At 51.8% G+C, this 27375-nt stretch overlaps 1 protein-coding gene across 2 annotated transcripts in view; it reads left to right on the forward strand.

Annotated features, from left to right (window-relative positions):
* Window positions 1–4962: 4962 nt before the first annotated feature.
* The window catches only part of LOC138246699 (von Willebrand factor A domain-containing protein 7-like), a 289467-nt gene continuing 267054 nt past the window's right edge, over window positions 4963–27375 (forward strand). For both annotated transcript variants that reach the window (XM_069201470.1, XM_069201471.1), the window contains exons 1-2: window positions 4963–5094; window positions 20622–20843. In XM_069201470.1, coding sequence (XP_069057571.1) covers window positions 20631–20843 — 213 coding nt within the window. In that variant the 5' untranslated portion in view covers window positions 4963–5094; window positions 20622–20630. The remainder of the gene's footprint in view (window positions 5095–20621; window positions 20844–27375) is intronic.

Genomic DNA, 27375 nt, shown 5'->3' on the forward strand with positions numbered 1-27375 from the left:
CACTATTTTAGTATATGGTTTGTGTTCCCCCTAGGCCCATTGTAACCTATTGTGATGTTCACTATTTTCTAAAAAATTTTACAGCTATTTCTGCATTCTATTGTAAATACTGTGTATACTACTTACCTTCTAATGTAGTATAATCTCTAAGGTATTTTTGGCATTTGTGTAACCAAAATAGAGTACCTTTATTTTTGTAACACTGAGTATTTTATTTCTTGTGTGTAAGTACTGAAAGACTGTAGTGATATTGCATGAGCTTTGAATGCCTCCTAGTTAGGCCTTGGCTGCTCATCCACAGCTACCCCTAGAGAGCCTGACTTCCAGACACTGACTACACTTCACTAATAAGGGATAACTGGACCTGGTATAAGGTGTAAGTACCTTAGGTACCCACTACATACCAGGCCAGCCTCCTACAGTGAGAGAGATGTCGGATTCTATCACATGAGAATCACAGCCATCAATCAATCAATCAAGAAAATTTGTATAGCGCGCTACTCCACCGGAGGGTCTCAAGGCGCAGGGGGAGGGGGGACCGCTACTGCTCGAACAGCCAGGTCTTGAGTTGCTTCCTGAAGGAGAGGTGGTCTTGGGTCAGACGGGGTGGATGGGGAGGGAGTTCCAAGTCTTGGCTGCCAGGTAGGAGAAGGATCTTCCTCCCATGGTGGCTTTTCTAATGCGTGGCACGGCGGAGAGGGCATGGCTGGTCGATCGTAGCTGGCGGGTGGGAGTGTAGAAGGTCAGGCGGTTGTTGAGGTACCTGGGGCCCAGGTCGTGGAGGGCCTTGTGTGCGTGGGTGAGGAGGCGGAACGTGATTCTCTTGCTGACGGGGAGCCAGTGCAAGTCTCTCAGGTGTCCGGAGATGTGGCTGTGTCGGGGGATGTCAAGGATGAGGCGTGTGGAGGCGTTCTGGATGCGTTGGAGTCTTTTCTGTAGTTTGGCCGTGGTTTCGGTGTAGAGGGTGTTACCGTAGTCCAGTCGGCTGGTGACGAGTGCCTGGGTGACCGTCTTCCTGGTTTCGGTGGGGATCCATCGGAAGATCTTTCGGAGCATGCGTAGGATGTTGAAGCATGATGATGAGACGGCGTTGACTTGTCTGGTCATCGAGAAGGAGGAGTCCAGGATGAAGCCCAGGTTGCGTGCGTGGTCCGTTGGTTTGGGTGCGCTGCCCAGGGCAGGGGGCCACCAGGAGTCATCCCAGGCAGAGGGTGATGATCCAAGGATGAGGACTTCCGTCTTGTCTGAGTTCAGTTTCAGGTGGCTGTTCATCATCCACTCGGCTACGTCTTTCATCCCTTCGTGCAGGTTGGTTCTGGCGGTGGCTGGGTCGTTGGTGAGGGAGAGGATCAGCTGGGTGTCGTCGGCGTAGGAGATGATGTTGAGGTTGTGATGGCGTGCGATGGCTGCGAGGGGGCTCATGTAGACGTTGAAGAGGGTGGGGCTGAGTGATGATCCTTGTGGTACGCCGCAGATGACTTCGGTGGCCTCGGATCTGAACGGGGGGAGGCGGACTCTCTGGGTTCTTCCGGCGAGGAACGAGATGATCCACTCTAGTGCCTTCTCTTGGATTCCGATGTTGCTGAGGCGCTGCACTAGGGTGCGATGGCAGACAGTGTCGAACGCTGCGGAGAGGTCCAGGAGGATGAGGGCCGCTGTTTCCCCGTTGTCGAGCAGGGCTCGGATGTCGGCAGTGGCTGCGATGAGGGCGGTCTCGGTGCTGTGGTTGGCTCAGAAGCCGGACTGCGAGTGGTCGAGGGATCCATTAGTCTCGAGGAAGGCGGCTAGCTGTCTGTTGACGGTCTTCTCGATGACTTTGGCAGGAAATGGGAGGAGCGAGATGGGGCGGTAGTTCTTGAGGTCGGTAGGGTCTGCTGACGGTTTCTTCAGGAGGGCGCTGAGTTCGGCATGCTTCCAGCTCTCCGTGAAGGTAGCGGTGTTGAAGGAGCAATTGATGATGTCCCGGAGATGGGGTGCAATGACAGAGTCGGCCTTGTTGAAGACGTGGTGGGGGCATGGGTCGGTTGGTGATCCGGAATGGATGGTGTTCATCGTATTGATGGTGTCTTCGGTGCTGACCGGGGTCCAGGCGCGGAGGGTGGTGTTGGGGGGCGTCGGTGTGGTGGTTGGGTGCGTGGTCTGTGCGCCGAAGCTGTTGTGTATGTCGGCGATCTTGCGGTGAAAGAACGAGGCGAGTGAGTCGCAGAGGTCTTGTGAGAGGGTGATGTCGTTGTTTCCGGCGCTGGGGTTGGAGAGCTCTTTGACGATGCTGAAGAGTTCCTTGCTGTTGTGTGCGTTGTTGTCTAGTCGTTCTTTGAATGCTGTCTTCTTGGTGGTGTGGATCAGCTGGTGGTGTTTACGGGACGCGTGCTTGAGGGCGGTCATGTTGTCTGTAGTCGGGTTTTTTCGCCAGGCTTTCTCGAGGGTGCGGCAGTTCTTCTTGGAGTTCTTGAAGTCGTTGTTGAACCAGGAGGCGTTCTTGCTGTTGGGCCTGATGGGATGGGTTTTCAGAGGTGCGAGGTTGTCAGCGCAGTTGGTGATCCACTGTGTGAGGTTGTTGGCTGCTTGGTTGGGGTCCGCTGAGCTGGCGGGAGGGTTCTGGCTCAGTGATGTGGAGAGCTGGTCGGTGGTGATCTTGTTCCAGCTCCTGCGGGGAGCCTGTTGTGGGTGGTGGTGAGTCGTGGTTCTTCTGAAGCTGAAGTGGACGCAGCTGTGGTCTGTCCAGTGGAGTCCGGTGGAGTGGCTGAAGGAGATGTACTTGCTGGAGGAGAAGACTGGGTCAAGCGTGTGTCCGGCGTAGTGGGTGGGGGTGTTCACCAGTTGCTTGAGTCCGAGGTTGGCGAGGTTGTCCAGCAGGGTGGTGGTGTTGTTGTCGTTGTTGTTCTCCAGGTGGAAGTTGAGGTCCCCTAGGAGGATGTAGTCAGCGGAGGGGAGGGCGTGAGGGCTGATGATGTCTGCGATGTCTTCGCTGAATTGTGTGCGGGGTCCTGGGGGTCTGTAGATGAGGGTGCCTCTGAGTGTGGTCTTGGGGTCGGTGTGAATCTGGAAGTGGAGATGTTCGGCCGCTGTGAGGGTGTCGTCGGAGTTGGTCGTGATGCGGATGGTGTTCTTGTGGACAATGGCGATGCCTCCTCCTGTCTGGTTGACGCGGTCCCTCCGGGTGATCTTGTATCCGTCCGGGATGGCGATGGCGATGTCGGGCGCTGAGGAGGCGTTCATCCAGGTTTCTGTGAGGAAGGCGACGTCTGGAGATGTGGTGTTGAGCAGGTTCCAGAGTTCCACGGCGTGTCTGTGGATGGAGCGGGTGTTGAGCAGGATGCACTTCAGGTGGTTGCTGCTGGTGCTTGGCTTGGCGGGTGCGGTGCGGGTCTGGATGCAGGAGAACTTGCATGATTGGCAGGCGAAGGGTCCGTGGGTGCATCTTGGGTCGGCACGGCAGCACCCGGGGATCCGGCTGGTGTTGAGTGCGAGGAGGGTGCCGGCGTCGTAGGTCCGGTGGGTAGGCTGGCAGCGGCGGGGGCCAGGGGGTCTGGCGCTGGGCGCGGTCCAGGCGCGGACGGTCGCAGACGGGCTTGCCTTTGGCGAGCCAGCGGCGCGGCCGCTGTGCGCCCGCTGCGCGGCCTCCATATGAGGGGAAGAGGGAGCGAGGAGCAGCTGGGAGGTGGGAGCGGGGCGGCCAATGAGGTGCAAGGGGGCGGAGCTACCGGGACGCGGCGGCTGGAAGAACGGGCGGAGAGGGGGAGACGCGGCAAGACGAGGGAAGCTGAGAAAAAGGGAGCACAGTCAAGGCAAGGCAACAAGTAGGGAGAGCAATCAGGGCAACAATAACAGTAACAATACCAGGGACACAGGCACTCGGGCACAGGATCGGCGGACACTGGCGCTCGGTCACAGGAGGCAGGCACAGGCAGTCAGGGCACGGCAGCGAGAGCGGTCACACTGGGGGCTGCGTGGCGGTGAGGGGAGCGACCTGCCTGGGAACCAGGGTCAGAGGTCACATGGTCACAGCCATGACATTGTTTCATCGACACATCTCATGCTTCTCACAGTGTTACAGGCATGTCACAAGCATGTCAGAGCATGAGAGAGGTGTCAGGGTATCACAAGAGAATAGCATCATGGCATTGTTTCACAGATGTAGCTCACACTTCTCACGGTGTTACATGCATGTCACATGCAGGTCATAGCATGAGAGAGGTGTTGAAGTTTATCACATGAGAATCACAGTCATGACATTGCTTCATCGACACATCTCATGTTTCTGACAGTGCTACAGGCATGTCCCCAGCACGTCATAGCATGAGAGAGGGTTCAGGGTATCACAAGAGAATCACACCAATGACATAATTTCACAGGCATATCTGATGGTTCTTCCAGTGTTGCAGGCATGTCACCGATCACAGGATGGACACTGCTGAGGTTTTGCTTGGATGTTGTAGATATGTTATGTTGTTGCAGGGTCGTCAGAAGCATGTCGCAGTACTTCAGACAAGCCAGAAACATGTCACAATATCAAAAGCATGCAGTGGTGTACATGGGCGTGCCCGGGGCATGCTGTGGTATGAAAGGAAGACCTCAAGCATGTCATGTGATGACAAGCATGCCACAAGTATGTCGTGATATTACGGAGATATTAGGGTATCACAGGTGGGCGACGTTTATTGAACAGGGTTACAGCTTACCTGAAGCATGTCCCAATATCACAGATAAGTCACGAGTATGTCGTGTAATACAGGCACGTCACAGGCCTATCACGATATCGTACGCATGTGACAAGCAGAGTAAGGCAACAAGTCTGTCACAGTATGACACAGGTCACATCAAGCACACACACGCCGGGGTTGCAGCCCTGACACCGCAGAGGCTTGAAGTGGGTATTATCAGCCCTGAGATGAAGGATAACATGAAAGTCCTTTCCTAAGTCCAACCCCCGCCCCTCCCAGCCCAGCCCCACCCCTGACGGATCAAAGCAGGACCGGCTCCCTCAGCCCAACTCAAGGGACGGCTTTATAAGGGCTGGGACGGTCCTGCCTGAGACCTGAGGGACCGAGAGGAGCCTTCATCACACCCGGGAGACGAGCATCACTCACGGAGGTAGGTGGGGTCTGTGGAGGGGCTCTGAGGGCAGGGAGGGTCTGTGGAGGGGTGGAGGGGTTATGAGGGCAGGGAGGGTCTGTGGAGGGGCTCTGAGGACGGAGAGGGGTGTCTATGGAGGGGCTAGGAGGGCAGAGAGGGTCTGTGGAGGAGCTCTGAGGGCAGGGAGGGGCTGTGGAGGGGCTCTGAGGGTAGAGGGGTGTCTGTGGAGGGGCTAGGAGGGCAGGGAGGGTGTGTGGGAGAGCTCTGCGGGCAGGGAGCAGGGCTGCTCCCACAGGAGGTAGGTGAGGCCCTTGGAAGGGATGTCGGGGGTCTCTGAGGGCAGGAAGGGCCTGTGAAGGGGCTCTGAGGGCTGGGAGGGTCTGTGGAGGAGCTCCGAGGGTAGGGCGTGTCTGTAGGAGAGCTCTGCGGGCAGGGAGGGTCTGTCTGTGGAGGGGCTCTGCGGGCAGGGAGGGTCTGTGGAGGGGCTCTGAGGGTAGAGGGGTGTCTGTGGAGGGGCTAGGAGGGCAGGGAGTGTCTGTGGAGGAGCTCTGAGGGCAGGGAGGGTCTGTGGAGGAGCTCCGATGGTAGGGAGTGTCTGTGGGGGGGCTCTGAGGGCGGGGAGGGTGTGTGGGAGAGCTCTGCGGGCAGGGATGGTCTGTGGAGGGCTCTGAGGGTAGGGAGGGTTTGTGGAGGGGCTCTGCGGGCAGGGAGGGTCTGTGGAGGGGCTCTGAGGGCAGGGAGGGTCTGTGGAGGGGCTCTGAGGGTAGGGAGTGTCTGTGGGGGGGCTCTGAGGGTAGGGAGTGTCTGTGGGGGGGCTCTGAGGGTAGGGCGTGTCTGTGGGGGGGCTCTGAGGGCGGGGAGGGTCTGTGGAGGTAGCAGGGCTGCTCCCACAGGAGGTAGGTGAGGCCCTTGGAAGGGATGTGGGGGGAGGCACAGCTTTGTCAATGCACTTCAGCCGTGGTGTATAGATCCAGTAGGCTTCCTGTGTACATTCTGCACACATCCTGTACGTATACTGTATATGTCCGCTAGATATCCTGTCTGTATCCTGTTTATGTCCTGTAGGCTTCTTGTGTACAATCTGTAGACATCCTGTATACGTCCTGCATACATCCGCTAGACTTCCTACAGACATCCATTACGTATCCTGTATAAATCCTGTAGACTTCTTGTGTACATTCTGTAGACATCCTGTCTGTATGCTGTTTATGTCCTGTAAGCTTCCTGTGTACATGCTGTAGACATTCTGTACGAATCCTGTATACATCCGTTAGACTTCCTCTAGACATCCTTTAAGTATCCTGTGTAACTCCAGTAGACTTCCTGTGTATATTCTAGACATGCTGTATGTAGCCTGGATATATCCGGTAGACTTCCTACAGACAACTTGTATGTATCCTGTATATTTCTAATGATTACCTGTGTACATCCTGTATGTTTACTGTAGACATCCTACAGACATATATACCCGCATATGCTGTGTAGGCTTCCTCTGTACATTCTGTAAACATCCTATATGTATCCTGTAAACCTCCAGTAGACTTCCTACAGACATTCTGTATGTATGCTGTATATATCCACTAGACTTCCCACAGATATCCTGTAGACCTCCCATATGTGCGTATCCTCTATATATCCAGTAGACTTCCTACAGACGTCCTGTATGTATCCTGTATATATCCGGTAGAATTTCTACACACACCCTGTACGTATCCTATATATATCCAGTAGAATTCCTACAGACGTCGTGTAAGTATCCTGTATGTATCCAGTAGACTTTCTACAGACATCCTGTATACATCCCGTAGACTTCCTACAGACATCCTGTACGTATCCTGTATATATTCAGTAGACTTCTTACAGACATCCTGCATGTAACCTGTATAAATCCAGTAGACTTCCTTCAGACATCCTGCAGACAACCTGTATGTACCCTGTATCTATCCAGTAGACTTCCTACATACATCCTTTACGTATCCTGTATACATCCTGTAGACTTCTTGTGTACATTCTGTAGACATCCTGTCTGTATGCTGTTTATGTCCTGTAAGCTTCCTGTGTACATGCTGTAGACATTCTGTACGAATCCTGTATACATCCGTTAGACTTCCTACAGACATCCTTTACGTATCCTGTGTAAATCCAGTAGACTTCCTGTGTATATTCTAGACATGCTGTATGTATCCTGTATATATCCGGTAGACTTATTGTGTACATTCTGTAGACATCCTGTATGTATCCTGCATACATCCACTAGGCTTCCTAAATAAATCCTGTATATATCCCATAGACTTCCTCCAGACATCCTATATGTATCCTGTATATATCCGGTAGACCTCCTACAGACATCCTGTATGTATCCTGTATATATCCCGTAGACTTCCTACAGACATCCTACAGATATCCTGCATGTATCCTGTATATATTCAGTAGACTTCCTACAGACATCCTGTATATATACTGAATACATCCGCTAGACTTCCTACAGACATCCTGTATGTAACCTGTATAAATCCGGTAGACTTTCTACAGACATCCTGCATGTAACCTGTACAAATCCGGTAGACTTCCTACAGACATCCTGCAGACAACCTGTATGTAACCTGTATCTATCCAGTAGAGTTCCTACATACATCCTTTACGTATCCTGTATACATCCTGTAGACTTCTTGTGTACATTCTGTAGACATCCTGTCTGTATGCTGTTTATGTCCTGTAAGCTTCCTGTGTACATGCTGTAGACATTCTGTACGAATCCTGTATACATCCGTTAGACTTCCTACAGACATCCTTTGCGTATCCTGTGTAACTCCAGTAGACTTCCTACAGACGTCCTGTATGTATCCTGTATATATCCGGTAGAATTTCTTCACACACCCTGTACGTATCCTATATATATCCAGTAGAATTCCTACAGACGTCGTGTAAGTATCCTGTATGTATCCAGTAGACTTTCAACAGACATCCTGTACTTATCCTGTATATATCCAGTAGACGTCCTACAGACATCCTGTATGTATCCTGTACACATCCGGTAGACTTCCGACAGACATCCTGTACCTATCCTGTATAGATGCAGTAGACTTCCCACAGACATCCTGTATATATGCAGTAGACTTCCTACAGATATCCTGTATGTAACCTGTATATATCCGGTAGAGTTCCTACAGTCATCCTGTACGTATCCTGTATATATTCAGTAGATTTCCTACAGACATCCTATATGTATCCTGTATATATCCTGTAAATCTCCTACAAACATTCTGTATATATCCAGTGGAATTCCTACAGACATCCTGTATGTATCCTGTATATATCCAGTAGAATTCCTACAGACGTCCTGTACATATCCTATATATATCCAGTAGACTTCCTAGAGACGTCCTGTAAGTATCCTGTATATATCCTACAGATTTTCTACAGACGTCCTGTATGTATCCTGTATATATCCTAGACTTCCTATAGACATCTTGTACGTTTCCTGTATATATCCAGTAGACTTCCTAGAGACGTCCTGTACCTATCCTGTATATATCCAGTAGACGTCCTAGAGATGTCCTGTACGTATCCTGTATATATCCGGTAGACTTCCTTCAGACGCCCTGTACGTATCCTGTATATATCCAGTAGACGTCCTAGAGACGTCCTGTAGGTATCCTGTATATATCCAGTAGACTTCCTTGAGACATCCTGTAGGTATCCTGTATATATCCAGTAGACGTCCTAGAGACGTCATGTAGGTATCCTGTATATATCCAGTAGACGTCCTAGAGACGTCCTGTACTTATCCTGTATATATCCCATAGACTTCCTACAGACATCCTATATGTATCCTGTATATATCCGGTAGACCTCCTACAGACATCCTGTATGTATCCTGTATATATCCCGTAGACTTCCTACAGACATCCTACAGATATCCTGCATGTATCCTGTATATATTCAGTAGACTTCCTACAGACATCCTGTATATATACTGAATACATCCGCTAGACTTCCTACAGACATCCTGTATGTAACCTGTATAAATCCGGTAGACTTTCTACAGACATCCTGCATGTAACCTGTACAAATCTGGTAGACTTCCTACAGACATCCTGCAGACAACCTGTATGTAACCTGTATCTATCCAGTAGACTTCCTCCATACATCCTTTACGTATCCTGTATACATCCTGTAGACTTCTTGTGTACATTCTGTAGACATCCTGTCTGTATGCTGTTTATGTCCTGTAAGCTTCCTGTGTACATGCTGTAGACATTCTGTACGAATCCTGTATACATCCGTTAGACTTCCTACAGACATCCTTTACGTATCCTGTGTAACTCCAGTAAACTTCCTGTGTATATTCTAGATATGCTGTATGTAGCCTGGATATATCCAGTAGACTTCCTACAGACAACTTGTATGTATCCTGTATATTTCTAATGATTACCTGTGTACATCCTGTATGTATACTGTAGACATCCTACAGACATATATATACCAGCATATGCTGTGTAGGCTTCCTGTGTACATTCTGTAAACATCCTATATGTATCCTGTAAACCTCCAGTAGACTTCCTACAGACATTTTGTATGTATGCTGTATATATCCACTAGACTTCCCACAGATATCCTGTAGACCTCCCATATGTGTGTATCCTCTATATATCCAGTAGACTTCCTACAGAAGTCCTGTATGTATCCTGTATATATCCGGTAGAATTTCTACACACACCCTGTACGTATCCTATATATATCCAGTAGAATTCCTACACATGTCGTGTAAGTATCCTGTATGTATCCAGTAGACTTTCTACAGACATCCTGTACTTATCCTGTATATATCCAGTAGACGTCCTACAGACATCCTGTATGTATCCTGTACACATCCGGTAGACTTCCGACAGACATCCTGTACCTATCCTGTATAGATGCAGTAGACTTCCCACAGAAATCCTGTATGTATCCTGTATATATGCAGTAGACTTCCTACAGATATCCTGTATGTAACCTGTATATATCCGGTAGAGTTCCTACAGACATCCTGTACGTATCCTGTATATATCCGGTAGACTTCCTACAGACATCCTATATGTATCCTGTATATATCCTGTAAATCTCCTACAAACATTCTGTATATATCCAGTGGAATTCCTACAGACATCCTGTATGTATCCTGTATATATCCGGTAGAATTCCTACAGACGTCCTGTACATATCCTATATATATCCAGTAGACTTCCTAGAGTCGTCCTGTAAGTATCCTGTATATATCCTACAGATTTTCTACAGACGTCCTGTACGTATCCTGTATATATCCTAGACTTCCTATAGACATCTTGTACGTATCCTGTATATATCCAGTAGACTTCCTAGAGACGTCCTGTACCTATCCTGTATATATCCAGTAGACGTCCTAGAGATGTCCTGTACGTATCCTGTATATATCCGGTAGACTTCCTTCAGACGCCCTGTACGTATCCTGTATATATCCAGTAGACGTACTAGAGACGTCCTGTAGGTATCCTGTATATATCCAGTAGACGTCCTAGAGACGTCCTGTAGGTATCCTGTATATATCCAGTAGACGTCCTAGAGACGTCCTGTACTTATCCTCTATATATCCGGTAGACTTCCTACAAACATCCCATATGTATCCTGTATATATCCGGTAGACGTCCTAGAGACGTCCTGTACGTATCCTGTTTATATTCTGTATAGTATTTCCTAAAAGAAGGTACTTTGTCAGGGTCCCTTCTGGCCCCCAACCTGCTGCCTATTCCCAGCACCCTGTGGTACGCTGGCCTGCTGTGTGGTGGGTACCTATGGTACTTACACCTTATACCAGGTATCCCCTCTCAGTGAGGTGTAGACGGTGCCTAGAAGCCAGGCTCTCTAGAGGTAGCTGTGGATGAGCAGCCAAGGCTTATCTAGGAGACATGCAAAGCTCATGCAATACCACTGTAGTCACACAGCACTTACACACAGGAAAGAAACCACACAGTGTTACAAAAATAAAGGTACTTTATTATAGTAACACCACACTAGAGTACTTATAGGCAGACCTCCAACCTCCAACACTCTATATACACATGGTAAGTACTAGGAATTATCATAGAAAAATAACAAGCATTGGTAACAAATAGCAGAAAATAGCGAGGGCCCTCTAGGCGGGCTAAACCATATTCTAAAATATTGGAATGCGAAGTGGGGTCCCCCATCCAAGGATATGGAGTAGTTAGAGGGGAGATGGGAGAACTCTGGACCCCAAGAGGTGAGCACCTGGGTGATCCCCAGCGACCAGGAGAGGCGAGGTAAGTTACCTGGTCTTCCCAGAGACTAACAAGGGGACATGGAAAAGGAAGATTACAAGACTGGGATCAGTCCGGTGGAACCCAGCGGTGGATTCTGGCAGAAGAGGACCTGCGAGAGAAGGGCACAGGGTCCAGTCCACGATGGAGTGTCCAGCCAGGGCCGGAGCCGCTGCTCACCCTTCTGTGGATGAAGATCCGTGCCGACGAGGGAGGATGAGGAGCAGCTGTGGAGCCCAGGAGCTGCAGGGAGGTCCGTGGAGTCACGCAGACGGTCACCTGGTCACAGATGGTCAGTGGTCAGGAGGACCACAAGCAAGCCTTGGCAAATGCAAATTGGGACAGAAGAGGATTTGCAGAGCTGAGGAGGACCAGCAAGGTCCAGGGGACTCAACCCTTGGCGAGCAGTCCGGGCTGACCCTCAGCAGTCGGGAGAGTCAGCAGAAGCAGTCAAAGCCCCCACAGGCACCCCACTGGCAGCAGGCACAGTAAGTCGCAGTGAGGCGCAGTCAGCACACGTGGAGAGGAGTCCCACGTCGCTGGAGCAACAGAGGAGACTGTCCTTGCAAGGATGACGTGCTGGAGGCCGGGGCTACTAGAAACCTGAAGATCCCTCAGAGCAGGAGTCAACAAGCCTTGGTTGCTGCAACAGTCATGGTGCACAGGGATTATGTCCTGGAGGAAGAGGCAAGTGCTCACCGTCTCCCAAGTTGGAGAGAAGGCAAAGAGGACCAGGGGACTCCTCAGAACCACCACCGGTGTTGGAGAATCTTCGCAGATCCAGAGGAAAGAAGGTCTCAGCAGCAGGACCTTGTTGCCTTAGGTGCTGGTGGATGCAGGGCAGTCACTCCTTCACTCCAAGGGAGATTCCTTCCTGCGTCTTTGGTGCAGCTGAAGGCTGGCTGACCCCGGAGGATGCTCAGCTGTGGAAATGTTGCAATTGCTGGACAGAGACAGAGAAACAATGTTGAAAGGCGGGGTCACCTGAGGAGGTGCCGGCTTGTTTGCTTCCTGAGAATTCCAGCAGCTGTTCCGGTGAAATAGCCCTAAAAGGGGGTCTGGTCACTCGGTAGGATGACCACCTATCAGAGGGGGTCAGTTACCTGTCCTGACCAACCAGACACTCCAAGGGTCTCTGCATATCTTGTTTCCAAGATGGCGGAATCAGGGGGCCACCTGAAGGAGCTCTGGGCACCTCCCCTGGGGTGGTGATGGACAGGAGAGTGGTCACTCCCCTTTCCTTTGTGCAGTTTCGTGCCAGAACAGGGGTGGGGGTTCCCTGGACTGACACAAACTGGATTATCCAAGGAGGGCACCAAATGTGCCCATCAAAGCAATCCGGAGGCGTGGGGAGGCTACCCCTCCCCAGCCATGTAAAACCTATTTCCAAGAGAGAGGGTGTTGTATCCCTCCTCCCACAGGAAATCCTTTGTTCCGCCTTCCCCTGCTTGAGCTGGTCAAGCAGCAGGAGGGCAGAAACCTGTCTGAATGGCTGTAGCAGTGCGGGCTGCTCTCAAACCATGGCTGACTGGTAGGAGCAATGCTGGGGGGTCCTCTAAGGAGCCCCCAGAGTGCATGGGATCATGCCGCCAATACTGGCAACAGTATTGGGATTATGATTTTATACCAAACATGCCTAGATTTGGAGTTACCATTATGTAGTTGGACACAGTGACCTGTGGCCAGTACATGGGTAAAATGGCTTCCCTGCACTTACGAAGTCCAGTGCATTGGAACTGGAGTTTGTAGGGGCACCTTCTCACTCAGGGGTTGTGAGAAAGTAGCCTCTTTCTAGCCTTGTTACCCCCACTTTTGGCCTGTTTGTGAGTGTATGTCAGGGTGTTTTCACTGTCTCACTGGGATCCTGCTAGCCAGGGCCCAGTGCTCATAGTGAAAACCCTATGTTTTCAGTATGTTTGTTATGTGTCACTGGGACCCTGCTAGTCAGGACCCCAGTGCTCATAAGTTTGTGACCTATAGGCATGTGTTCCCTGTGTGATGCCTAACTGTCTCACTGAGGCTCTGCTATCCAGAACCTCAGTGGTTATGCTCTCTCATTTCTTTCCAAATTGTCACTAACAGGCTAGTGACCAATTTCACCAATTTACATTGGCATACTGGAACACCCTTATAATTCCCTAGTATATGGTACTGAGGTACCCAGGGTATTGGGGTTCCAGGAGACCCCTATGGGCTGCAGCATTTCTTTTGCCACCCATAGGGAGCTCTGACAATTCTTACACAGGCCTGCCACTGCAGCCTGAGTGAAATAACGTCCACGTTATTTCACAGCCATTTACCACTGCACTTAAGTAACTTATAAGTCACCTATATGTCTAACCTTTACCTGGTAAAGGTTGGGTGCTAAGTTACTTAGTGTGTGGGCACCCTGGCACTAGCCAAGGTGCCCCCACATAGTTCAGGGCAAATTCCCCGGACTTTGTGAGTGCGGGGACACCATTACACGCGTGCACTACACATAGGTCAATACCTATGTGTAGCTTCACAATGGTAACTCCGAATATGGCCATGTAACATGTCTATGATCATGGAATTGCCCCCTCTATGCCATCCTGGCATTGTTGGCACAATCCCATGATCCCACGGGTCTGTAGCACAGACCCGGGTACTGCCAAACTGCCTTTTCAGGGGTTTCACTGCAGCTGCTGCTGCTGCCAACCCCTCAGACAGGTTTCTGCCCTCCTGGGGTCCAGCCAGGCTTGGCCCAGGATGGCAGAACAAAGGACTTCCTCAGAGAGAGGGTGTTACACCCTCTCCCTTTGGAAAAAGGTGTTAAGGCAGGGGAGGAGTAGCCTCCCCCATCCTCTGGAAATGCTTTGATGGGCACAGATGGTGCCCATCTCTGCATAAGCCAGTCTACACCGGTTCAGGGACCCCTCAGCCCTGCTCTGGCGTGAAACTGGACAAAGGAAAGGGGAGTGACCACTCCCCTGACCTGCACCTCCCCTGGGAGGTGCCCAGAGCTCCTCCAGTGTGCTCCAGACCTCTGCCATCTTGGAAACAGAGGTGCTGCTGGCACACTGGACTGCTCTGAGTGGCCAGTGCCAGCAGATGACGTCAGAGACTCCTTCTGATAGGCTCCTTCAGGTGTTGCTAGCCTATCTTCTCTCCTAAGTAGCCAAACCCTCTTTTCTGGCTATTTAGGGTCTCTGCTCTGCTTTGGGGATTTCCTTAGATAACGAATGCAAGAGCTCATCAGAGTTCCTCTGCATCTCTCTCTTCACCTTCTGCCAAGGAATGGACTGCTGACCGCGCTGGAAGCCTGCAAAACTGCAACAAAGTAGCGAAGCCGACTACTGCAACTCTGTAACGCTGATCCTGCTGCCTTCTCGACTGTTTTCCTGGTGGTGCATGCTGTGGGGGTAGTCTGCCTCCTCTCTGCACTAGAAGCTCCAAAGAAATCTCCAGTGGGTCGACGGAATCTTCCCCCTGCTACCGCAGGCACCAAAGAACTGCATCACCGGTACCCTGGGTCTCCTCTCAGCACGACGAGCGAGGTCCCTTGAATCCAGCAACTCTGTCCAAGTGACTCCCACAGTCCAGTGACTCTTCAGTCCAAGTTTGGTGGAGGTAAGTCCTTGCCCCCCCATGCCAGACTGCATTGCTGGGAACCGCGTCTTTTGCAGCTACTCCGGCCTCTGTGCACTTCCGTCGGAAATCCTTTGTGCACAGCCAAGCCTGGGTCCACGGCACTCAAACCTGCATTGCACGACCTCCTAAGTTGTACTCCGGCGGCGTGGGACTCCTTTGTGCAACTTCGGGTGAGCACCGTTTCACTCCTCTTTGTAGTGCCTGTTCTAGTACTTCTGCGGGTGCTGCCTGCTTCTGAGAGGGCTCCTTGTCTTGCTGGGCGCCCCCTCTGTCCCCTGACGCAATTAGCGACATCCTGGTCCCTCCTGGGCCACAGCAGCATCCAGAAACCCTAACCGCACAACTTGCAGCTAGCAAGGCTTGTTTGCGGTCTTTCTTCAGGAAAACACTTCTGCACAACTCTTCACGATGTGGGACATCCATCCTCCAAAGGGGAAGTTTCTAGCCCTTGTCGTTCCTGCAGAATCCTCAGCTTCTACTGTCCAGTAGCAGCTTCTTTGCACCCACAGCTGGCATTTCCTGGGCATCTGCCCACTCTCGACTTGATTGTGACTTTTGGACTTGGTCCCCTTGTTCCACAGGTACTCCAGTCTGGAAATCCATTGTTGTTGCATTGCTGGTGTTGGTCTTTCCTGCAGAATTCCCCTATCACGACTTCTGTGCTCTTTGGGGAACTTTAGTGCACTTTGCACTCACTTTTCAGGGTCTTGGGGTGGGCTATTTTTCTAACCCTCACTGTTTTCTTACAGTCCCATGGACCCTCTACAAGGTCACATAGGTTTGGGGTCCATCCGTGGTTCGCATTCCACTTTTGGAGTATATGGTTTGTGTTGCCCCTATCCCTATGTGCCCCCATTGCATCCTATTGTAACTATACATTGTTTGCACTGTTTTCTAATACTATACTGCATATTTTTGGAATTGGGTACATATATCTTGTGTATATTTGCTATCCTCATACTGAGGGTACTCACTGAGATACTTTTGGCATATTGTCATAAAAATAAAGTACCTTTATTTTTAGTATATCTGTGTATTGTGTTTTCTTATGATATTGTGCATATGACACTAGTGGTACTGTAGGAGCTTCACTCGTCTCCTAATTCAGCCTAAGCTGCTCTGCTAAGCTACCATTATCTATCAGCCTATGCTGCTAGACACCCTATACACTAATAAGGGATACCTGGGCCTGGTGCAAGGTGTAAGTACCCCTTGGTACTCACTACAAGCCAGTCCAGCCTCCTACAGGGGTGCCCTCACAAGCAGGGACCTGCACCCTGCCCTCTGGGCTAGGAGGGTCTGCCTTAGGGGTGACTTACAGTGACCTGGTGCAGTGAGCAGCAGTGAAAGGGTGCACGCACCTTCTCACACAGGCTGCAATGGCGGCCTGCAGACACAGTTTGCATGGGCTCTTATGGGTGGCACAATACATGCTGCGGCCCATGGGGAACCCCTGGTGCCCCAATGCCCTGGGTACCTAAGTAGCATATGCTAGGACAGGGGGACCAGTGTGCCAATTGTGAGGTGTAGGAAGTCCTAGGCACCCGAACCTAGAGGGAGAGAGCACAGTCACTGGGGTCCTGGTTAATAGGATCCCAGTGAACACAGTCCTAACCCACTGACAGCAGGCAAAATGTGGGAGTAACCATGCCAGAAAGAGGGTACTTTCCTACATGCACCTCATCCCCTCACCCCTCCTTCCTTCACTGCACCCCACTCTTTCACATTCTTTCAGGCAGGATCCAACCTGCAGCCCTTTTCGGGAAACTAGAGACACTGGGAGAGGCAGGAAGAGAATAACATGCAAGAGAGGTGAGGACATGGAAGGCTGTGGGGGGGGGAACACAAAACTGGAGCGAAGCAATGAGCGGAAGGATGAGGAGAGAATAAAATGAAACAAAGAGTGGGAAAGGAGGCGGACGTACAATGAAAGGGGGGCATTGAAATCTGTGAGACGAAAAGGAAAACATAAGACATTTTAGTGAGGGGCGAGGCAAGAAGATAAGACACTACAAGATCAAGCGGTTAGTGCGCTCACCTCGGGAGACAGGTGGGGCTGAGATGTCACCTGACGAAGATCACACGGGCAACCTTTCAGGATACTTGGGGTGTGTAGGAAAGTTTCCTCTTTCTGGAAAGGTTACCCCGACTTTTTGCCTGATGTCAGTTTGTTTAGACTGTTTTCACTGGGATCCAGTGCCCAGGAAGGCAGAACAAAGGATTTCCTTTGGGAGAGGAAGGCAATACCCTCTTCCTTTGGAAATAGGTGTTACATGGCTTGGGATGGGTAGCCTCCCCCAGCCACTGGTATGCTTTAAAGGGCACATTTGGTGCCCTCCTTCAATAATCCGGTTTGCACCAATCCAAGGACCCCTGGTCCCTGCTCTGGTGTGAAACTTCACAAAGGAAAAGGGAGTAACCCCTCCCCTGTCCATCCCCATCTCAGAGTTGGTGCCCAGAGCTCCTCCAGGTGGCTACCTGATTCTGCCATCTTGAATCCTTGAACCCTAGGAGAATCTGAGTGGCCAGGTCAGGCAGGTGACGTCACAGCCCCCTCCTGATAGGTGGTCACTCTGCTTGGTGACCAATCCCCCAATCTGGGCTACTTAGAATCTCCCTCTTGGGTGGGCAAGATTCCAGCAGGACTCCTCCGCAATGTTTACTTCATCTTCGGGCCACTGGAACCACAACTGTACTCTTCAGGAACCAACAGTCTGCAACTTCAGTGACGACTCCACTTTGCAACATTGTTTCCATGGCTTTCTCCACAACATTTCCCTGGCTGTGCATCCTCTGGGTTGGTAACTCTTCAGCCTGCACAAGAAGTATGAAGGAATCTCCCTTGGAGTGAAAGAGTCACTCTCCTGCATCTGCAGGCACCAACTGCAACGATGACCGGCTGCGTGGGTCCCCCTCCTCCAGAGCTGCTTGGATCCTGCCTCACAGGTGGTGGTCTAGAGTCCTCTCTACTAGCTGTCCAACTTGGGAGATGGTAATTTCTTGCAGGACAGTACACCTGTGCACCGCAACTCTTGCAGCAACCAAGGCGTGTTGTCTCCTGCTCCAAGGGATCTTCAGGCTCTGAGTAGCCCCGGCCCTCAGCACTTCTTCCGCCAATGTCTCCTCTCTGCTGCTCCAGCAACGTGACACTCCTTTTCATGTGTTCTGAGTGGGTCTCACTGTGACTTCTGTTCCTGCTGTCAGTGGGCTGCCTGCAGGGGTTGCCTCCTCTTCTTGTGACTCTCCTGACTGCTGAGGGTCACCCCAGACTCCCCCTCTTTGGTCGATTCCCCTGGGGCTTGCTGGTCCTCGTCACCCTTGCAATTAGTTTTCTTCTATTTTTGCATTTGCCAAGGCTTGTTGGTAGTTCTCCAGCACCACTGACCAACTGCAACCCGAAAGACGACATGGGACACCATCTGCATCACTTTAGGAACTCCTCTTCCTCTCCGGTGCTACGCTGCTGGTCTTCTTCGTCCTGCATCGACCTGGTCCTGCATCCACAGAAGGGTGGGTAGTGGCTCCTGCCACAACCGGACACTCCATCATGAACTGGACTTGGTGCCCTCCCCTTGCAGGTCCTCCTCTGCCAGGATCCACCTTTGGATTCTCATGTTTGGGTCTTGCACAATCCTATTCCAAAGTCTTCTTGTTGGGTTTGGGGAAAACCATATACTTACCTCTGCTTGCCTGGTCACTGGGGGTCACTCCGGTACTTACCTTTTGGGGTTCCTAGTTACTCCAGCTTCCTCCTCCTGATTCCATATCCTTAGGTGGGGGACAGCCTTTCACATTCCACTTTCTTAATATATGGTTTTGCCCTTGCGTAGGGCCCTCAATGTTTACCTACACATTTGCCAATGTTTATTGCTTTCTATGCTCTTTACAGATTGCTAATGTGTATATAATAGTGTGTTTACTTACCCCCAGTTGGGGTATTGCCTATGCATTATTTTAGTGTTTGTGTTACTATAATAAAGTACCTTTATTTTTGTAACACTGAGTATTTTCTTTCATGTGTGTAAGTGCTGTGTGGCTACAACGGTATTGCAGGAGCTTTGCATGTCTCCTAGATAAGCCTTGGCTGCTCAGCTACAGCTATCTCTAAAGAGGTTGGCTTCTAGACGCTGCCTCCACTTCACTAATAGGGGATACCTGGACGTGGTATAGGATGATATCTCCACAGGTGCTCACCACACACCAGGACAGCTTCCTACAGTGCAGTAAAGGAAGAAGGGGTGAGCTGTGCTTGTGTCACAAACACAGCCCAGGGGTGTCCCCTATCAAACACATCACCCCCCCACCGGAGGATTGAAAGCCCCCTCCCCTCCCCTGACCTGCCTAGATGTGCACCTGGGAGCACTGAATTGTATGGCAGGTCTCATCTAGCGCTTACTACACCTGTGTGGGTCACAAGTGAGAAGCACGCTACATCACATAAGGTGAAGTGTTGTCATGGTATGGGATGTAGCTCCTAGCAGTGGTTGGTTATGAGGTGTGAGAGACACACATGGTTTAGTGTTTTCATGAGTCTGACAGTGGGTTTGCACAGCTGCTGTGCTGTGTCCTCTCTGTGAGTTTGCACTGCTGTGCTGTACTGACAGGGTGTGTGAGGGAACCTTGCACAGCAGCTGACCATGCTGAACCTGTGTTGTGCATTAGTGAGACTTTCACTGTGGCTGCCCATGCTGTACCTGTGTTGTATGTAAGTGAAGCTTGCACAACAGCTGCCCATGCTGTACCTGTGTTGTGTGTAAGTGAAGCTTGCACAGCAACTGCCATTGCTCTTTATTTGCTGTATGTAAGTGAAGCTTGCACATAGGCTGCCCATGCTGTACCTGTGCTGTGTGTAAGTGAAGCTTGCACAGCAGCTGCCCATGCTGTACCTTTGCTGCATATAAGTGAAGCTTGTACAACAGCTGCCTATGCTCTACCTGTGCTGTATGTAAGTGAAGCTTTCACAGCAGCTATAAATGCTTTCCCTGTGTGTGAGGGAAGCTTGCTCAGGGGCTGTCCATGCTGTACCTATGCTGTATGTACCTATGCTGTATGTAAGTTAAGCTTGCCCATCAGCTGTCCATGCTGTACCTGTGCCGTGTATGAGGGAAGCTTGCACAGCAGTCGTCCATGCTGTTACCTGTGCTGTATGTAAGTAAAGCTTGCTCAGAGGCCATCCATTCTGTACCTATGCCGTATGTAAGTGAAGCTTGCACAGCAGCTGTCCATGCTATACTTGTGCTGAGTAGTGAAGGAAGCTTGCTCAGAAATCATACATGCTGTACCCGTGCTGTGTGTAAGTGAAGCTTGCACAGCAGCCGTCCATGCTGTACCTGTGTTAAATGTTAGTGAAGGTTGCACAGCAGCTGTTGATGCTGCACCTCTGCTGGTTGTGAGGGAAGCTTGCTCAGAGGCTGACCATGCAGTACCCATACTGTATGTGAGTGAAGCTTGCATAGCAGCTGTCCTTGCTGGCGCAATGCAGACACCTGGGGTTCAGGCAATACGTTTTGCTGCACTTAGTATGAATACTCTCCTGCCACATGTGTGTTCAGTTCTGGCCATGGCATGTTTCTGAATGACTGTTTGGTAATGTGCCGCTGGTCCAGCATGTAAGTAACTTACGGTGTCTCTTTGCAGGATCACAAGATGGCAACCGCGTGGAGGGTTCTGGTCTTGGCCGTGATTCTAGTCCACTCTGCCCACACCTTCCTGCCCAACCTGGAGCTGACCCCTCCTGGAACAGAAAACACCAGGACCCACGAGAGCATTACCAAGGATGGGGTGTTGAGCATCGCCCTGAAGGTCTTCCAGGATCTGGCCCAACAGAAGGGGAAAGTTCTAGACGTCGCTGCACTGAAGGTGAGTCCACAGAAGCCACTGAGGTGGGACACAAGCCACAAATTACTAAACCGTTTAATTATTGAAGAATACTGATTCAGCACTCATTCCAGGATGTCCAGTACCCGATTTCAGGTTGGAAACTCACAAGGGTTATTTCTGAGAGGCTTGCATTGCAGAAGCGTCACATTTTCTGAATCTCCGGCAGCACAAACCCTTCCACCATATCTATGAGTCACTGCGTTGCCTTACTGCGCATCACAAGGGGCCCTTCCCAGGTACAGGTGCAGGTACCCTTGCACCCTGATGCAAGGCAGCCTGTGTTGTAGGGAGGATTGTTTTTGTGCAGAAAGGAACATAAGAAACTCCAGAGAGGCTTTTTTGCTCTTTCTATATGTGTTACAGAAGGGAGCACACATGGAGAGGGGAAACACGGAAGAGAAGTAGCGTTATTTCTCCTCGTTGCGCTTTCGCTGGGAAGACGCACAGTTTTGATGCATTTTAAAATTTACAGATTCGTGTAAATCTGGGAGCGCGACAAAACCCATGGGTGTTGCATGGGAACACACAGCTCAACGGCCACGGATCCTCCGTGACTCAGTGAAAGGCACCGTTGTGGCTTTGCACTGCTTTGCCTTACTCCATATCTATGAGGCCACGAGAAGCCACGCAGAGCGCCTTCGCACGGCAAGGTAGATGTGGGTCTGCGCTCTGCGCCACCGGTACCTCACGAGAAGTGATGCTCCAGCAGCGCTTGGGCTTGTAAATATGCCGCACAGTGTTTAAGCCAAAAATGGGTTTATCTTGTCTGTCCCCACCCTGAAGTCGCCTCTTCTTCAATGGAGGTCACCGGGCGGAATACATCTTCTGATTATGGTTTTAGGATCTCAACGCTACTCTTTGGAAAGGTTGGCGCGTATATTGAAGGAGGAGCTCTCAGGCCCAGGCTTAACAATTCTGGTGGCAGCGCCGTCCCAGTTAGTGGTCACCACAAGTAGTCGGGTATTGAATGGGGAATAACGTGCTGTAACCTGGAACCACCAGGACCAAACCACATGGGATCCCCAATCCCAAACGCTTTCAGAAGGAGGAAAATGTACACAGAGCTTATTTGTTTTTACCAGGTGTGTGGTTGTTCCCGCTTCACGGGTTTAGCTTCGGATAGAAGAGGAAGAAGTCAGGGGAGTGCGACACGCGGCATTTCAATTGCAGGTCCAATATTTGGACATAGAGTATATTTTCCAAACTAGACCAAAAAAACCTCTCTTCAGGGTCCTTTGAAACTGATGTTTTCATACACATTTTTGGGTTGTGCTGCAAATTGATCGATTTGCCAACATGTTTTGACTCTCATTCACCAGTAGGCCTGAGGCTTCACCAGTTCACCTGGCTGTACATTATAACTATGTGAGGGGTTTCTTTTAAATGTCATTGTCTTATATAAAGTGCAACAATTTATTTGCAAAGTTATTGTTGTGGCACAGCAGACAGTGGTAGTGAGTAGGGAGCCCGTAGAGGGAGTGCTGGTGGCCACGGCATGTAGCAGAGCTTTGCAGACTCTCAGCTGTGAGCAGATAATCTCAGTCCCTCAGTGAGCCTCAGCGATGATCTGACAATCGCACCTGGGGCCAGATGGAGAGGTGCTGTGAGGATTACAGGAGGATTCAGAGCTGCCCTGACCATCCTCGGCTGCTTCACGACCGTTGGCTCCGTCACCATCCCAGGCCCTTTCACCATCCCAGGCCCTTTCACCATCCCAGGCCCTTTTACCATTCCAGGCTCCTTCACCATTCCAGGCTCCTTCACCATTCCAGGCTCCTTCACCATTCCAGGCTCCTTCACCATCCCAGGCCCCTTCACCATCCCAGGCCACTTCACCATCCCAGGCCACTTCACCATCCCAGGCCACTTCACCATCCCAGGCCCCTTCACCATCCCAGGCCCCTTCACCATCCCAGGCCCTTTCACCATCCCAGGCCCTTTCACCATCCCAGGCCCTTTCACCATCCCAGGATCCTTCACAGACTCCTTCACCATCCCAGACTCCTTCACCATCCCAGGCTCCATCCCCATCCTCAGCTCCTTCACCATCCTCAGCTCCTTCACCATCCCTGGCTCCTTCACCATCCCTGGCTCCTTCACCATCCCTGGCTCCTTAACCATCCCTGGCTCCTTCACCATCCTCGGCCCCTTCACCATCCTCGGCCCCTTCACCATCCCAGGCTCCTTCACTATCCTCCACTCCTTCACCATCCCAGACTCCTTCACCATGCTCTGCTCCTTCACCATCCCAGGCTCCTTCACAAGGCTCCTTCACCATCCTCCACTCCTTCACCATCCCAGACTCCTTCACCATCCCAGACTCCTTCACAGACTCCTTCACCATCCCAGGCTCCATCCCCATCCTCAGCTCCATCCCCATCCTCAGCTCTTTCACCATCCCTGGCTCCTTAACCATCCCTGGCTCCTTAACCATCCCTGGCTCCTTCACCATCTTCAGCTCCTTCACCATCCTCAGCTCCTTCACCATCCTCAGCTCCTTCACCATCCCAGGCTCCTTTTACCATCCCAGGCTCCTTCACCATCCCAGACTCCTTCACCATCCCAGATTCCTTCACAGACTCCTTCACCATCCCAGACTCCTTCACCATCCCAGACTCCTTCACCATCCCAGGCTCCATCCCCATCCTCAGCTCCTTCACCATCCCTGGCTCCTTAACCATCCTCGGCCCCTTCACCTTCCCAGGCTCCTTCACCATGCTCTGCTCCTTCACCATCCCAGGCTCCTTCACAAGGCTCCTTCACCATCCTCCACTCCTTCACCATCCCAGACTCCTTCACCATCCCAGACTCCTTCACAGACTCCTTCACCATCCCAGACTCCTTCACCATCCCAGGCTCCATCCCCATCCTCAGCTCCTTCACCATCCTCAGCTCCTTCACCATCCCAGGCCACTTCACCATCCCAGGCCCTTTCACCATCCCAGGCCCCTTCACCATCCCAGGCCCTTTCACCATCCCAGGCCCTTTCACCATCCCAGGATCCTTCACAGACTCCTTCACCATACCAGACTCCTTCACCATCCCAGGCTCCATCCCCATCCTCAGCTCCTTCACCATCCTCAGCTCCTTCACCATCCCTGGCTCCTTCACCATCCCTGGCTCCTTAACCATCCCTGGCTCCTTAACCATCCTCGGCCCCTTCACCATCCTCGGCCCCTTCACCATCCCAGGCTCCTTCACCATCCTCCACTCCTTCACCATCCCAGACTCCTTCACCATCCCAGACTCCTTCACCATCCCAGACTCCTTCACAGACTCCTTCACCATCCCAGGCTCCATCCCCATCCTCAGCTCCATCCCCATCCTCAGCTCCATCCCCATCCTCAGCTCTTTCACCATCCCTGGCTCCTTAACCATCCCTGGCTCCTTCACCATCTTCAGCTCCTTCACCATCCTCAGCTCCTTCACCATCCTCCGCTCCTTCACCATCCTCAGCTCCTTCACCATCCCAGGCTCCTTTTACCATCCCAGGCTCCTTCACCATCACAGACTCCTTCACCATCCCAGATTCCTTCACAGACTCCTTCACCATCCCAGACTCCTTCACCATCCCAGACTCCTTCACCATCCCAGGCTCCATCCCCATCCTCAGCTCCTTCACCATCCCTGGCTCCTTAACCATCCTCAGCCCCTTCACCATCCCAGGCTCCTTCACAAGGCTCCTTCACCATCCTCCACTCCTTCACCATCCCAGACTCCTTCACCATCCCAGACTCCTTCACAGACTCCTTCACCATCCCAGACTCCTTCACCATCCCTGGCTCCATCCCCATCCTCAGCTCCTTCACCATCCTCAGCTCCTTCACCATCCTCAGCTCCTTCACCATCCCTGGCTCCTTCACCATCCCTGGCTCCTTCACCATCCCTGGCTCCTTCACCATCCTCAGCTCCTTCACCATCCTCAGCTCCTTCACCATCCTCGGCTCCTTCACCATCCTCCGCCCCTTCACCATCCTCCGCCCCTTCACCATCCTCCACCCCCTTCACCATCCCAGGCTCCTTCACCATCCCCGGCTCCTTCACCATCCCAGGCTCCTTCGCCATCATCAGCCCCTTCACCATCCCAGGCTCCTTCACCATCCCAGGCTCCTTCACTATCCCAGGCTCCTTCACTATCCCAGGCTCCTTCACTAACCCAGGGTGCTTCACCATCCCAGGCTTCTTCACCATCCTCCACCATCCTCGGCTCCTTCACCATCCTCGGCTCCTTTACCATCCCCGGCTCCTTCACCATCATTGGCCCCTTCACCATCCCAGGCTCCTTCACTATCCCAGGCTCCTTCACCATCCTCCGCTCCTTCACCATCCTCCACTCTTTGATGATCCTCGGGTCCTTCACCATCCAAGGACCTGACGACCAGCCTCCACTCCTTCACCATACTCACTCCTTCGCTAACCTCATCTCCTTCACCATCCTCGGCTCTACCACCATCCTCAGCCCCTTCTCCAGACTCCCAGAGAAGACATCAAGAAACCAGAGGTGGATTCCTGGAGAGAAAGACCTGTGGAGAGAGGGGACCGATCCAAGAGTCACCGTGGAGTCCAGGAGGAGTAGGAGCTACTACCCACCCAGCTATGGATGCAGGAGTTGGTCGACGGTGATGAAGAGGACAGCACTGCAGCCCTGGAGCCGGAGAAGAGATCCTGAGGGGTGCAGATGAAGCCCCATGCAGGAAGGAAGATTGCATACAGGTGTTGGTGCAGGGATTCTACCAAAAAGCTTTGGCAAAGGCAAATATTTCAGTTGACGGAAAGTGATGCTGCTGGGGACCAGCAAGGCCCAGGAGGTCTCAATCCAGGAGGGGGAGTCAGAGAGGACCCTCAGCGACACAGAGAGCCCACAGGAGCAAAGGTAGCATCCACAGGAGCCCCACAGGAGCAAAGGTAGCATCCACAGGAGCCCCACAGGACGGGGACACAGAAGCTGCAGGAGAACATGCAGCACATAGAAGAAGGGTCCCACACTGCAAGAGAACCACGCAGAGGGCTGTGCTGCACAGGAAGGAGTGCTGGGGGCTTGAGCTGCATGTAGCCTGAAGTTCCCTTGGAGGAGAAGCAAACAAGCCTTGGCAGCTGCAAGAGACTTGGTGCACGGGGTACTCTCCTGCTTGGGAAGGCAAGGGTTTACCTCCACCAAAATTGGACAGCTGGCAGAGAGGACCAAGAGGACTACTCCGGACCACCACCCATGATGCAGGATTCACGCAGCTCATAATGAGAGGAGATCCATGCAGCCAGTCGTCGTTATAGTAGGTGCCTGCGGATGCAGGGGAATGACTTCTTCGCTCCGAGGGAGATTCCTTCTTCCTTCTTGGGCAGACTGAAGACTTGCCGCCCTCAGAGGATGCAAAGTGGGGGGAAATGTTGCAGAAGCTGGAAGGAGTCGTGGAAACAATGTTGCAGAAGAAGGCCCTAAATAGCCCAGAGAGTAGGCTTGGTTGCCTAGACAGGTGACCACCTATCAGAAGGTGCATCTGAAGTCACCTGCCTGGCCACCCAGATGCTCCCAGAGTTCCCTGCCAACCTTGGAAGCAAGAAGGCAGAACACAGGGACCCTCTGGAGGAGATCTGAGCACCACCCCTGGGGTGGTGATGGACAGGGGAGTGGTCACTCCCCTTTCCATTGTCCAGTTTCATGCCAGAGCAGGGACTGGGGGTCCCTGAAGCTGTAGACTGGTTTATGCAAGGAGGGCACCATCTGTGCCCTTCAAAGCATTACCAGTGGCTTGTGGAGGCTACCCCTCCCAAGCCTGTAACACCTATTTCCAAGGGGAGAGGGTGTTACCCCTCTTCCAAAGGAAATCCTTTGTTCTGCCTTCCTGGGCTAGATCAGATCAAGCAGCAGGAGGGCACAAACCTGTCTGAGGGGTGGCCACAGCTGGGCTACCCGGAAAACCCTGTAAGACTGGTGGTAGCCATAATGGGGGTCTTTGAAGGAGCCCATGGAATCATACTACCAATACTTGCGACACTATTGGTGTATGATTCCGACATGTTTGATTCCAAACATGCCCAGTTTCGGAGTTACCATTATGTTGCTGGAGATAGGTAGTGCCCTGTGTACAGTACACGCAACAAATGGCGTCCCGCACTCACGAAATCCAGTAAAATGGATCTGGAGTTTGTGGGGTACAGGGGTGCCCTCACACACAGAGGTACTTGCACCCTGCCCTCTGGGCTGAGGGCCTACCATAGGGGTGACTTACAGTGACCTGGTGCAGTGACCTGTAGTGAAACCGGGTGCATGCACCCAGTTCACGCAGACTGCAATGGCGGCCTGCAGAACCCTTTGCATGGGCTCCCTGTGGGTGGCAGAAAACATGCTGTAGCCCGTGGGGATCCCCTGGTACCCCAATGCCCTGGGTACCTATGTACCATATACTAGGGACTTATAATGGGGAACCAGTATGCCAAATGTGGGAAGAACAAGATACAGTTACACAGTCAAACACACAGACAAACAGGCAGAAAATTGGGGTAACCATGCCAA

Source organism: Pleurodeles waltl, chromosome 7 (genome assembly GCF_031143425.1).
Source record: "Pleurodeles waltl isolate 20211129_DDA chromosome 7, aPleWal1.hap1.20221129, whole genome shotgun sequence".
Taxonomy (NCBI): Eukaryota; Metazoa; Chordata; class Amphibia; order Caudata; family Salamandridae; genus Pleurodeles; species Pleurodeles waltl.